The 14,864-nt window shown below is 39.4% G+C and overlaps 1 protein-coding gene across 1 annotated transcript in view; it reads right to left on the bottom strand.

The window, feature by feature from the left end:
* The window catches only part of LOC141405223 (probable multidrug resistance-associated protein lethal(2)03659), a 48,695-nt gene that overhangs the window by 32,112 nt on the left and 1,719 nt on the right, over positions 1 to 14,864 (bottom strand). Inside the window, exon 2 of the mRNA XM_073989316.1 lies at positions 7,780 to 7,865. Within this exon, the coding sequence (XP_073845417.1) occupies positions 7,780 to 7,865 (86 nt within the window). The remainder of the gene's footprint in view (positions 1 to 7,779; positions 7,866 to 14,864) is intronic.

Raw genomic sequence — 14,864 nt, 5'->3', positions numbered from 1 at the left:
TATTTAAAAAAAGGAGCACGAATTTTTTGCCTCACTTTGAAGAGAAAATGGGAAGAAAGTAGAAGATATTTTAAGGATTTCGAACAAAAAAATGCACAATGGTTTGCTTCTGGAATATATTTCAAAAAATATAAAACAGAATGTCAAAAACCAAGGTGCTCAAAAGCGGGGCGCCCCCGTGTCGCATTTTCAGAAATGTCTGACCGAAGTAAGAGAAGGGAGGCAGCCGAACTTTCCATCTCAAAAGATCACGATACTACTTTACTACTTAAAGCCGCTTGCGTTTCCGCCAAGAAAACGGGAAACAAAGATTTGGCTCATATTCTCAAAAAAACGACGGAAAGCCCCACTAGACTTTCAAAGATAAGGAAGCTGTGCACTACATCAAGTGATCCAGTTAAACTTTCAGCAGCAGAAGCACTTGCATTTTTCCTGGAAAATAATTTTTCAAAACGCCAGTACTGCAACATACGCAGGGAAAATAAGCAAAGAAATTGTGATATATACCCATCTTATAAACGTCTGCTCGCTGAGAAAAACGTATGTAGACCCAAAAATGTACATATTCGGGAAAGTGTGGCCAAAGTTCCTCTACAAAATCTATTAGATCATACTGCAGCAAGAATAGTTGAAATGCAAAAAGATGTCATTGTAGCTGCAATAAATACGGATAAAAGCAAATCAATTTCTGCGGAGTTAATATTGAGCTATGGATTTGACAGTAGTACTGGTCAAGCTCAATATAAACAAGGGGTTTCCGACCCAAATACAAATGATTCAAGTCTTTTAGCAACAACTGTTATACCATTAAGACTCACAGACTCCAAAAACCGACCATTATGGTGCAATATCACCCCACAATCTACTCGATTTTGTAGACCCATAAAATTGGAATTTGTTAAAGAAACAAAAGAAGTTATTTTAAAGGAAAATTCTTTTTTATACCCTCAGCCTTTAGGCTATGATGGGTATATACACTTTCATACGGGCAAAATGTGCCTCATCGAAATAATGGTTTTAGACCCCAAGTATGTTTGGACGAAATGTGTTTCAGACAATTTGGAGTCGATTGATCAATGTCCGTCCGTCTGTCTGTCTGGCTGGCTGGAGCGCACGATAACTCTCGAAGGGATGAACCGATTCGGTTCAAATTTTGGCTTTCGTAATATTTTGTCCAAACTTAGTTTAAGTTCGAAGATGAGCTATATCGGTCCTCTCCTTCCGGTACCTCCCCCACAAAAGTTCGAAAATGTTCGGAAAATTTGTACGCACGATAACTCTTGAAGGGTGTAACCGATTTGGTCCATACTTTGCCCATCGTGGAGCGTGTACCAGACTTAGATCAGGTTTTAATATGGACTCAATCGGTCCACTCCGTCGGGTACCTCCCACACAAAATTTTGGAAAAGTTCTGTTTAGAAACATCTCTCGAATCGCTTTGATTTTTGCTTTAGCAACTTGTATTCACTGCCCTCCATACGACGGTATAAGTTTCATCAGGGGCAAGTCCATACTTCCTGAGAAAATAGCCTGAAAGTTGCCAAAAACCCCTATGACACCGTGTGAGGAGGTTGGAGGGCAAAATAACTCTCGAACAGGTCTGCCGATTCGGTCCAAAGTTTGGCCTTAGTAATATTTTGTCCAAACATAGTTTAAGTTCGAAGATAAGCCATATCGGTCCACTCCTTCAGGTACCTCCCCCACAAAAGTTCAAAAATGTTCGGAAAAATTGTGCGTACGATAACTCTTGAAGAGAGTGGCCGAATTGGTCCATACTTTACACATCCTAATATATCTACCAGATATAGATCAGGTTCAAATATGGACTATATTTGTCCACTCCATCCGGTACCTCCCACTCAAAATTTCGGATACATGTTCACTTTAAGACCTGCTTTCGAATTACTTTGATTTTTGTTGAAGCAACTTGCATTGCTGCCTCAATTGCGATGGTAAAAGTTGTTTCAGGGGCAAGTTCATACTTCTTGAGCAAACATCCCTGAAGTTCTAAAAAACCCCTATGGTACCATATGTAGTGGCTGGAGATCCATTCTTTTTAGTATCTCCTCCGCAAAACTTTTGATATTAAATCCTAATCAACATTTTTGTCAGTTCAAACGACCAAAATTTTTAAAAATCCCTAAATACAAGCGTTTTTTGGAAAAAAAAATTGTTTCAACATACACAGGCTGAGGGTATATCTCTGTCGGCAAAGCCAACTGATACTTTTTTACTTGTTGAATGAGGAAATTGAAAAATTGACAAACGTGACTTTTCAAATCGAAGGATCAATGACAATCGAAATAAAATTTAGATTGTTTCTTACTCTAATCGATGGAAAGGTTTTAAATGTCTTAACTGGAACTAACTCAAATCTTGCATGTCCTATATGTGGTGCCACATCAAGTGATTTTATAAAAATCAAGGACTACAGTTCAGAAAAATTTGTTGCGAAAGAAAACAACCTTAAACATGGAATGAGCCCACTTCACTGTCGTATTCGATTTTTCGAATTTTTATTACATTTGGGGTACAAATGTGAAGTACAAAAATGGCAGGTTAGAGGGCAAGAAGACAAAGAAAATGTTTCTAAAAGGAAGCAAAAAATTCAAAACGACTTCTGGACAGAGTTTGGAATTCGCGTTGACGTTCCCAAAGTTGGTGGTTTTGGTTCCACTAATGATGGTAACACATCCCGTCGTGCTTTTGGTAGTTACCAGAAGTTTGCTCAAATTATCGGAATTAAAGAAGAGCTTGTTTACCGCCTTCATATAATTCTTGTATGTTTAACATGTCAATTTCCCCTTGATTTGGAAAAATTTGAAAAATACTGTTTCGAAACAGCTAAATATATTCAGGGCCATTATCCTTGGGTAGCGATGACACCAACAGTGCACAAGGTCTTGATTCATTCTAAGCAAATAATGCAGAATGTTGTGTTGCCAGTTGGATGTTTTGGAGAGGATGCTGCTGAATGCAGAAACAAATTATATAAAAATGACAGATTATTACACGCTAGAAACAGTAGTCGTGTCAATAATCTCACAGACGTATTTAATAGAGCATTGGATACATCTGATCCACTTATATCATCTATACGCCTAAACGCCCGCTTACAAGAAAGAAAGCGGTTAAACCTGCCATCTGAAGTAATCGAATTGTTAGTTTGTGAACTAAACGATGAATTACGGCCCGCGAATGATACTGATTGTGATGAAACCACAGATGAAGAATTCGAAGAAGAATATGGCGATGAAAATATAGTTCTGGAAAACGAAATATCTACATATATTCAATAATTAACTAATTTAAAACTTAATAGAGTTCTTTTATTTTCTTTACTTAATAGTATAAAACAACCTTCTTAAGCCTGTTTTAAGTCATACTTTTATAAAAAGAGTAAATTTTGAATTATGATTACCGCATTTTATTTTGTTTTACAACTCATGTTTGTACTAAAACATCACATTTTGTATCCTAACATTTTGTATGCCTTTGCATATCTAAAAACCTAATAAATAGTACTATATTGTACCTTATGATTGCAGAAACGTTTTAACGGATTTGCAATAAATATTAATATTATTATAATAAATATTAATCTATTTATAAACGAAAAGTATACATTATGTTGTATTAAATAATTTTGGCCAAAAAAATTTGAATTGGGACAACTGTGCAATGGTATGGTGGGGGGTTAGAAAACTTTCCCACCCCAAATTATGAGCATAGGTACTTTCAGAACAAAAAGTAAACTATTTATAATATTTAAGTTCAGAATATTTTTGGGAGAAGGTATTAAAAAGTTAGGCTCGGTCGAATTTAATTCTCTTTTACTTTTAGATTATAAAACAGTATTCGACAGTCCCATATCTTAAAAGGTATTCCAAGTATTGATATTAACTGACAAAAGGTCCTCATTTAACAGGTCATCTACGAACAGTTTTGTACCACAAGATATATGAGCATTTTGCTGGAAAAAGTCATACGAGATGCAAATGTTAAAAAAATGGCATGGGTCGATCAATGAAAGAAATAAGCGATACCTGAAATAGAATCTGCTTAAGTGGGTCTGGCAGTAAACGGTGATAAGACCAAATTCGCCGTATCGACCAATCCCACGGCGGATTGACCCGGAATCACACAACACCCGTGGTCCGGCCAGTGGCGGCCACCTCAGTGTACATATGTTCGTATTTGTATCGGTTTTCTGGGTTGGGAGCAGCACACCTTCGCAAACCTTCTGGCCTAGGCAACACACAGTGTCGCCAGGTGTCTTTTGAAAAATTTTTTTTGAATGTTTGACAGTTTTTAGCCTAAGCGTACTCAGGACAGTTTGGCATGCGACCATCTGTTGGGTTGTTTTCAGTGGCATGATTGAGTCACCTCCAAAATATGGGTTTTGAACGCCTTTACAGCATCTTCCCCGACGAAAATCGTTGACAAGGCCTTTTTTCTTGATGTGCTGCAATAAAATAAAGTCATTGGATCCCCAGTCAGGGCTGTACGGCGCATGACCCGTCAATGCTACGTTTTGTCCGGCCAAACAGGCGCTTATTTGAATCGATGAGTGAGAGCTCCCATTGCCATGATGCAGAACGATTCGTCTTCTCTTTTTCGATTTTCGAATTCCTCAGGAGACTTCAGGCAAACAAATTTTAGTGTAACACTCAGAATTAACGGTCCTAAATTTCTCAAGCCGTATAGTCGCCACACGGTCAGTTTTATCGAAGAAACAGTCGACCATTTGCTTCGAAGGTCTTCTTCCATGAATAACTTTCGTTGGATTTGGCTCGCTTTTCCAAACGGTCGATTTCTTTTTTGTTTCGGGCTCCTAAGCATAGATCCAAGATTCGCCTTCTGTGACGATCTTACAAATGTCGTTTGAAGCACCGCGAGCGTTTTTTTCACAATTTCTTTGAACAAAGAGACATTTTTTGAGCGATTGACCAATTTTGATGGATCCAGCGAGAAAATTCCATTTTGGCCGCCAGGTATTCATACAATATCAAATCTTAGTTGGTGGAAGAAATGCCCAAGGATGCCTCTATCTCTCGTATTTAACATGGTGATCTTGAATAATCCGTTCACGCACGGCTTAATTTTGTTCTAGCACAACGGCCGTTTTTGGACGACCCTCACGACCTTCCGCCACAATTGAATTCATTGAACCAGATTTTCATAGTCCTCTAGGATGGTCCTTTATCGACATAAAAATATTTAGTCTGATCGATGCACCCTTGCCGTGATTATCCACGTCGAAAGTTATGAAAAAATATTGGAAGAATATGTTCACAAGCAAATTCCATTTCTTTGCAAAGTGATTTTTTCATGTCATTGTAAACAACCCAGCACATGGTCATATGTCAAACTGGGTGTCACCGTTGTTCAGTGGTATGCACGCCCGCCTTACACGTAGAAAGTCGTGGGTTCGATTCCCAGGCCAGGCCAGGCAACATCAAATATTTTTCCCAGGCCATGCAACACCAAACATTTTCAACGGTGGCAAAATACCCCTCAGAATGTTGGCGACATTTCCGGAGTATTTTAGCCATGTAGAAATTCTCTACAAGTGGTGTCTTAGAACACGCTGTTCGGACTCGGCGATAAACTGTAGGTCCCAGTTCACTGAGCTAATATGAATCAGGGTGCACTCACTTATATGAGAGAAGTCTCCCTTGTCCCGCCTGGAATGTTTGTGGAACAATTATATTATATATTACATTGAATATTTGGGGGTAGCAGTCAGTATGACACTGTCGAGGTTGAGCTGCTGAGTGTATACGTTCCTTTAGGCAATAGCTTTACTCCATGTTATAGGCCCAACATTAGCCCACTTTTTCAAGGTCATAACCGTCTGGTCTTGTGGGACTTTAATGCTCATCATTAGTTGTGGCATTCAGTTCTCGCAAAAGACGACAGGGGTATAGTGCTGTCTGAGCAGATTGATAGCTCTATGTTTTGGTCAATGATACCCCTATAACGGTCAATGGGGACACCCATACCAGAATTAGCGGAGAATGTCATAGTTCGCGAGACATAACCATCACCTGGTCTTACAAATGACGTTACTTGGCAACCCGTCCTTTCTCTTGAATCAGACCATCTCCTCATAATTGCCTCAAACCTGGTCTTACAAATGACGTTACTTGGCAACCCGTCCTTTCTCTTGAATCAGACCATCTCCTCATAATTGCCTCAATCAGCAGACCACTCGATTACATGGAATTTCAGCAATCATGGGAAAGCTAATTGGCCGCGTTTCTGAGAGTTTACTAATCCCCTGATGGCCATGACATTGCTGCTTACGCTATTAGCAGCAGAACACACAACAACCACCATTAGTTTTACTCAAAAACTATACGCACACAAGCGGCGTCAGCGCAAGCAACACATATGCCTATGCACGTGAGCTTAGGAATTCATGATTATTTTCTCTGCTGGCCACCAATTCAGAGATTTGCCCAACATTTCTGATGTTCAGGTAGTAGAGAGGACGTTCCGTGACATCATCACTGCTGTAGTCGCTCGCCATATACCTGTTGATCGAGTACGCGAAGTGAGACCAAACTTCCCAGCAGAGGCGACGGGATTAGTAAATAAACGTGTTGAGCTTTGTCGTGCCAACCCTAGGGGCAGAGGAGTCAGGGAGCTGACACTGGATGTTAACAGGCTGGTCGATGAGCATGAGCGCAACAAGTGGCCAAATCATCTGAAGTGTTGTAACATTGAAGCCGGGATAAATAAATTGTGGACAATCTCTAACCCTGGAAAGAAGGAAGATAAAACCTCAAACTGATCCGAAAAGATACGCAAGTTATTTAAGTTGGCCGAGCCCTCCTGGAGTGATAGGGCGAAGAGAAGAGTACTACATCGCATTAGATCACTTCCTGCCGAAGAAGAACCAGCACAATTTACAATGGATAATGAGACGAATGTCATCAGGAACGCTAAATCATCCACAGCGTTGGGCCTCGATACTGTCAAGCACTTCTTGCTGTTTGAGGACATCGAGCAGGTAACCCTCCGGCCAAGTTTGGAACGATGGATAATTAGTTGTATATGTGGTCGCCATCGTACGTAGAATTCAGGAACACGAAGTTCAAGCCCCGTAGACTGAAACAGGGAGTTCCCCAAGGTGCGGTGATTTCTCCGGAACTTCTTAACCTCTACCTCTCCACAAAAAACACTCAAAAACTCAATATTCGCTCCCTGTAAAGTGGCTGTAGGTTATAAACAGGTATTATCAGTATCCATTCAACATACATATTATCTATGTGACGAAAAATAAAAGTGCGGTTTTCGTCTAAAAAAATTGGTGTAGGTTCAAAAACCTAATGCACACTTTTCTGAATTATCTTTTATTTCAAGTGGCAATTAAATAAATAAATATCTATTACGGCTTGCCATAATTTTAAAGTTTAAATTTGAAACGCAAACATGTAGATCACAGAACTTGTTACCGTTATAAAGCAATCTGTAATTAAAATGTTTATGGTAGAGAAAAAGAGTAGTATTAAACAATCTTATCAGCAGCACATGTTTGAGGAACTTTTTTCAAAACTGTTATTAAGATAACAAACACCAACGGCCTTCTAAAGGCTTATATTGATTAAATCGATATTGCTTTGAACATGTGTTTGAGTTTGATTAGTACATACTTCCTATTCATTATAGGTGGGAAGAAATCATTAAACACCCCCATTAATTACGGAAAACATGGAAATATGAAAAATAAAAACTATGAACATATACATACATACATATAAACCCACTTACCAGATTTGTGTTCTTTAAGAGCCCGAAAAAGATCAGATTCATCTAATACCTTTTTGCGTCCTTTGAAGAATGTTGGCATGGTAAAACTGAAATATAAAATTAAGATATTTATTAATGCATTATTGTTCTCGTACATAATATCATAATATTTAGGTAGGTATTGCCATCGAAAAAATTTTGGGGTCAAATGTATTTTTTTGTATTTTTATAAATATTCAAAAATAAGCCACATATCAAGTGAACCAGTTAAAAAACCACACAATGCGATAGCGATATTAATACACGAGCTGGGTGTTGGATGCATGAATGAATGTTGACAGTTGAATGTATGAAATATCTTGTATCCGCATTCACTCCAGAGGTTGAAAAAAATAGAACCAAAGTTCTTTAACAACAGGCCATGTCAAAACGATGAGAAAGATTAACAGACCAAAGATATATTTTACGAGCACCCAGAGGTAGTATACGGCCACTGTCCAGGGCCTAATATTAAGATTTTTCCAGGGGATTTTACTACTACAATTTGGAGACGAAATATCTTTTGAATAACGTTCGACAAATGTATGAGAGTGACAGAATTCGCTGCGGCAAAAAACACGGTAGTACGCAGTACCAGATGAAAACATCTCAAAAACAATTTTTTATACTTTACTTGCAAAAATACAAATTTTGCACGTTGGGAACCACCCAGCAACAAGAAGTGCTAAAGACTGCAGGAAAATACAAGAAGAAAAGTAGATAGAAGAAGCGTTTTATAAGAAGAACAAGTAACACCAGTAAGGAAAGGATCATAGTCGGGCGGGGCACTTTGATTTTTAGACCGAATTCAGTCACATATTCCAAATTGCATCAAAATCTGACGTATATAGCGTGTTTGGTGCAGCAAATACGTCAAATTGGCCAAAAATATATGTACATGGGAGCTATATCGAAATCTGAACCGATTTTAACCAAAAGCAATAGCGTTCTTCCTATGGCTAGAAAAATATATTACCCAATTTTCAGCTGAATCGGACAAAAAATGTGACTTGTACGTTGCAAACAAAAATACATGGACAGACGGAGAGACGAACGGACGGACATGCATAAATCGACTCAGAAAGTGATTATATGTATATCCCCAAAAGGAACTATGGGTCAATTTGGTATCCTTTTTTATGTTACATACAAATGAACCAATACATAATACCTCTTACACAGTGTGGTGTAGGGTATAAAAATATCAGTCGGATTTGCCGACAGAGTTATACCCTCAGCCTGTGTGAATTGATACACAGGGGGTCTTCAGAATTTTGGGCGTATGAACTTGCCGACTTACTTACTTAGCTGGCCCATTACAGAACATTTGTTCCATAGGCCGAACTAAGAAAAGATCTCTATTTCTCTCTATTTGTTGCTTTGCACTCTGTAATACCGCGCCTTTTCATCTCATCATCCACTTGTTTGCGCCATCTATTCCTTGGTCTGCCAATTCTGCGTGCACCGCCAAGCGGTCCGTATTTATACGAATTTTTAGCAGGTTCATCATCGCTCATTCTTATGATATGGCCTAGCCAACGCAATCGCGGCATCTCGATACGTTTAACAATATTGATGTAGTTGTATAGCAGATACAGCTCGTGGTTCATGCGACGTCGATATTCACCGTCAACGCAGATTGGTCCGTAGATCTTTCGAAAAATTTTTCTCTCAAACACACGAAGCACTGCCATGTCTGCTTGCGCAAGTACCCAGGCTTCGGAGCCATGCACGGGTAGTATCAGTGTTTTGTAGAGCGTTATTTTTGTTTGACGAGATGTGGCTTTGTTTTTAAACTGCTTACTTAAACCAAAGTAGCATCTGTTGACCAAAACAATTCTTCTTTTTATTTCACAACTGATGTCGTTTCTTGTGTTTACGGAGGTGCCGGGGTAGACGAAGTCTTTTACTACCTCAATATTATAGGAACCAACTTCCACAGTCGGTCCGAGCTCATTGGACGCATTGCGCGTATACACCATCAACTTGGTCTTCTCACCGTTTACCGCCAGACCCACTTTAGCAGATTCTCCTTCGACCTTCATAAAGGTATCAGTTACTTCTTTTACGGATCGGCCCATGATGTCTATATCATCAGCATAAATGTGACTATTGGTGTAGATTGTGCCACTTCTTTTGACGTTTGCCTCTCGTATAACATTTTCCAGCAGGATGTTGAAGAGATCACACGAAAGGCTGTCTCCTTGCCTGAAACCTCTTTTGGTACCAAACTCTTCGGAGAGGTTCTTCCCTAGTTTAACTGAGGACCTCGTGTCAGTTAAAGTCATTTTACAAAGCCGGATGAGCATTGTGGGGATACCAAATTTAGATATGGCTTGGAATACCTTTGAACACAGCGGGCTGTCGAAGGCTGCTTTATAATCGACAAAAAGGTGGTAGGTGTCGATCTGCATCTATTGGGTCTTCTCCAGTATTTGCCACAGGGTAAATATCTGGTCAATGATGGACTTGCCAGGTCTAAAGCCGCATTGGTATGGTCCAATTATCTCGTTGACCATAGGCTTTAGTCGTTCGCACAATATCCCTGACACGATCTTGTAGGCAATAGGAAGTAGACTTATGTCCCTATAGTTAGAGCATACAGTATTATCTCCTTTCTTATGGACGGGGCACAGGATACTCAGGTTCCAATCGTCGGGTACTCGTTCTTCCTGCCAGATGGTGCTAACTAGCTGATGAACACACCTTATCAGCGTGTCGCCTCCGGTTTTGAACAGCTCGGCTGGTAAGCCATCGGCTCCTGCAGCCTTATTATTCTTCAGCCGATTTATTGCTGTCTTTACCTCATCTTGGCTGGGCGGTATACATTCAATACCATCTTCTGGAATTAGCACTGGGGTATCTTCGTCGTCTTCGCTGCTATTTGATACCAACAGTTTTGAAAAATGTTCTTTCCATATCCTGAGTACACTATCTGTATCAGTTACCAAATTACCTTGATGGTCTCTACAGGAGGATGTGCCTGTACCAAAGCCGTCAGTTTGATGCTTGACTCTTTGGCTCTGGCTCCTGTGCATCTCGATTTTTTCACACTCCCGCTTTTCCATCTCTCTCTTTTTCCTGCAGAAAAGACTTTTCTCCCTATATCTCTCTCGTGCGCTACGCGTTGCTACGGATTGTAAAGTAGCTAGAGTTGGGCAATCTCGTTCAATTGAACGATCCGGATCACGGTCCTCGTTCAAAGACGAATGAGTAACATAATAAAAACCAACGTGTGAAATTAAGTATACGCAGTTCTTTCAAAGAAATTACCGGTGTCCATTGAACGAGATAGTGATCCGGATCTTTCAATTGAACGAGATTGCCCAACTCTAAATGTAGCCCTATATGCCATATTTTTCTTTTCGGTGGCAGCATGACACTCCTGATCATACCATGGATTCCTTGGTGGAGGTCACTGGTATCCATGTATGGATTTTGCGGCTGTTTGCATGGAGTGGGCAATGCTTGCCATTGCGCTGATATGTTATCTGGATGAGGAGTGCTTTGATTAAGCAATTGGACTAGTTGAGTGGAATATGCTGTGGCTATCTGTTGTGATTGCAGCTTACCGATGTCTAACTTTCGTGTTGTGTCTGCTCATACCTTGTTTGCTACGTGTGAGCGGGTGCGTACCTTTGCTGCAACAAGGTAGTGGTCCGAATCAATGTTTACGCTTCGGAACGATCGTACATCCGAAGACTGCACCTTCTCTATAAAGAGTGCGAACATTCCAGGTGCAGATTCGCAGATCATGGTCCTTAAAACGTTTGCGGGGTTCGTCAACTTTAGAGGGGTTTGTTTTTCTTTTCTTTCGTTTTTTCATAGTAGGCTGTTTTTTCTAGGGGAGGGTTACTAATCCGACACCCAAACCCAATTTTTTAACGTTCTTATGGGTGAACGCGCGGCACATGTTAGCTCACTACCTTTAACGGGTGTTAAAGGCAGTTCCTTAGGTGACACCACGGGGAGGTCAGTGTCCACTTGAGATGAAAGAGGGACCAAGATAAATCCTGGGCTTTGCCATGTTAAAACCGGACAGGACCGTTCCTTGGTATCTTCCATCCCCTACGTCACACCACATGAACTTGCCGACAAAGATATGAATTAGGGTAAAATCTCAAAAGTTTTGCGGGCAAGGTACATAAAGCAATGGGCCGAGTCATTAATCTCGATAAAACCATTATATCAGGGAACATGGACTTGCCCACGAAAAATATCATATATCGCTGTAAACAGGAGTACCTTCGGTAAAATTTTCCAAAGGATTCTCTCACAGACCCTTAAACGCATGATGATGATCATTTGTGTGGTTGGTACCCTAAGAAAAGGACCGATAGGGCCCACTTTTGAACATAAAATAAGTTTGGACAAAATATTTCGAGATCCAAAGTTGGACCAAATCGTTTGTTCCGTTTATGAGATATTGCGCTTACCATTTTAGCTAATATTTTCGAACATATAAGCACCATCTTCTAATATTCAAAGAAATATTACGATATGCAAAACGTGGTCCAATGCAGTATTCGGTTCGGGAGTTGTCGTGCGCACCAGCCACTACACATGCTGGCCGTAGGAGGGTTTTACAGTTTTCTGGTCATTTTCTCAAGAAGTATGAAATTGCCACTGAAAAAAACTTGTAGCATCGTAATACGAGCCTGGAGTGCAACCTGTTGCTAGAAAACTCAAAACTATTAGAGAGGAGGTCCTAACCTGCACTTTCCGAAATTTGGTGTGGGAGGTGTCTGAAGGAGTTGACATATATAGCCCATATTCTAATCTGATCTATGTCTCGAAGAAATATTAATAGGTCAAAGGTATGTACCAAATCAGTTATTGCCTTTAAGAGATATCGTGCGCACCATTTTGAACGAAAAGTTTTGAACTTTTGAGAGGAGAGGGACCGAACTTAAACCCTTCGCGTTCCCGATTCATGAGATTGTACTGAGCAAAAAACGATCCTCCCAATTTTGAAGTTTTTATCCAAGTTTTTTTTGATATTTTGGCAGATAACAGTCAAACCATTGAGATTTTCGATCCAACACTAAGACAAAAATTGTAGCCAAGACAATAATTAAGAACAAAAGCACTGGAACGCTGCTTCAGGCAGTTTTGGCCTTGTGGATAAAAAACTGTAATTCAAAATTGTGAGGCTCCATTTTCACCGTAGATATATGGTATATTAGTCCATACCAGGAATCAGAAACGCGAAGAGCCCAATAAGGTGTTTGTCCTTCCATACAAATCACCACGGCCTAATATATATATTTATTCCTTTAAACTCCTATAAGAATCATACGGCAATATGGGGAGCATTAAGTTTTTTTGTGTAGACTGTAGAAATTGTGGGATAGGTGTCATAAACATAATCACCTATCCCAGAAACTCCTAAAAATTTACTCCTAAAACTTATGTTTGCACATGCAATAATGCTATTGATTTTTAATATCACCACTTCTGTTATTGTTTTTTATGCCCTTCGCCAAAGTGACGCATTGCAATAATCATTTGCGTCCCAATAAAGTATGTACATATCGCACCTGTTCAACAAAAGGGTAGTAACTCAAAATTTCCTATTTTTCAGTAGAAGCAAAAACTATTAATATTAACTGAAAAATGGGTGGCGCTTGATAACAAAAAGATGGAACAATTCGAAATACTACTCTTTTATTGAAAAAAAAATGGCGATGTAAATGCCTGAAACGCGTAGGCGCAACTAGAAATTCGTCTATTTTGTTGATACACAGAAGTTACTCTGAAGACATGAAGATGACTTAATGGTATTTTGTGATGAAAGAGTAGATAAAACCGTGGGAGATTTTTATAGTAGGTGGAGTTGATTATTGTCTCGTTTTTTGATGAAAAGTGAAAATTTCAAAATTTTGAGTTACTACCCTTTTGTTGAACAGGTGCGATATATTCTTTCCGTCTGTCCGTGTGTTATAATCACTTTAAAATCCACAATAATTTTGCTAGAACTCAATATTTTTGCACCCGAGTGTCTTTCTTCCATTCTAAAATGGCTATATCGGCCAATGTTTCGATATAGACCCCACATTATGGTAAAGCCTGGTTTCACATTTTTTGAGGACTTTAGTTACATTTTTACCGAACTACTTGTAATTTATATTTGAGGTCCCAGTTGTCATTAAATTTCTCCACCAAATTTTGTCAACGTAGGCCCTTCTTTTGGTATAGCTCCCATATAATGGTATCTCCCGAATTTCGGCTACGGAAAATTATCATCACACCAAAACATGGACCTACATGTTTTGGTATAACCCCCTATAACGGTACATCCCAGTTTTCGGTATTTTTGAGGTTTTTGTAGTTTGAAATTTGAGGTTTCCTGTGGCCAGAATAACCTTTCCCTCAAAAATTGTTAACATACATACGTCCATGTTTTGATGTAGCCCCAATAAAACACCACCTCTCGATTTTTGGTTTATTGAGGATTTTGGCTATATTTTTGACCGAACAACCCGCAGTTTCGAATTTGACGTTCTCAGAGTTTAAACAATTTCTCCACCAAAAATTCCCAACATAGGATCATATTTTGATATATCCCCCGTACCACGGTACCCCGCGATTTTCCGTATTTTGAGAATTTTAGCAATTGTTTTTTTTTTTACCGAAATACCATCTATTTGACATTTGTGGTTTTTAGTGTTCAGAAAATTTCTCCACCGAAAATTGCCAACATAGGTCCACGTTTTGGTATAGCTCCCATATAACTATAACTCCCGATTTTCGGTATTTTGAGGATTTTAGCTCCAATTGTAAGCGAACTACTTGTCGTTTGACATTTGAGGTTCCCAGTGGTCACAACATTTCTCCAGCAAAAATTGTTAATATAGGTCCAAGTTTGGTATAGGCCCTCTCGATTTTCCCTGTTTTTTGAGGATTTCAGCTAATGTTTGTAAAAGAACTAGCTGTAATTTGGCATTTGAGATTCATAGTGGTATCATCACTGGTCGAAAAACTTCTCCATCTACAATTGTGAACAGGAGAGGAAACTAATTATTCCATTGTAGTTCAGAATATTTTATTGTGGAAGGTATAAAAAG

Source organism: Musca autumnalis, unplaced genomic scaffold (assembly GCF_047663935.1).
Source record: "Musca autumnalis isolate F117 unplaced genomic scaffold, ASM4766393v1 scaffold_5, whole genome shotgun sequence".
Classification (NCBI taxonomy): domain Eukaryota; kingdom Metazoa; phylum Arthropoda; class Insecta; order Diptera; family Muscidae; genus Musca; species Musca autumnalis.
The sequence above is the reverse complement of the archived record's forward strand: the minus strand, read 5'-3'. Positions and strand labels throughout refer to the sequence as shown.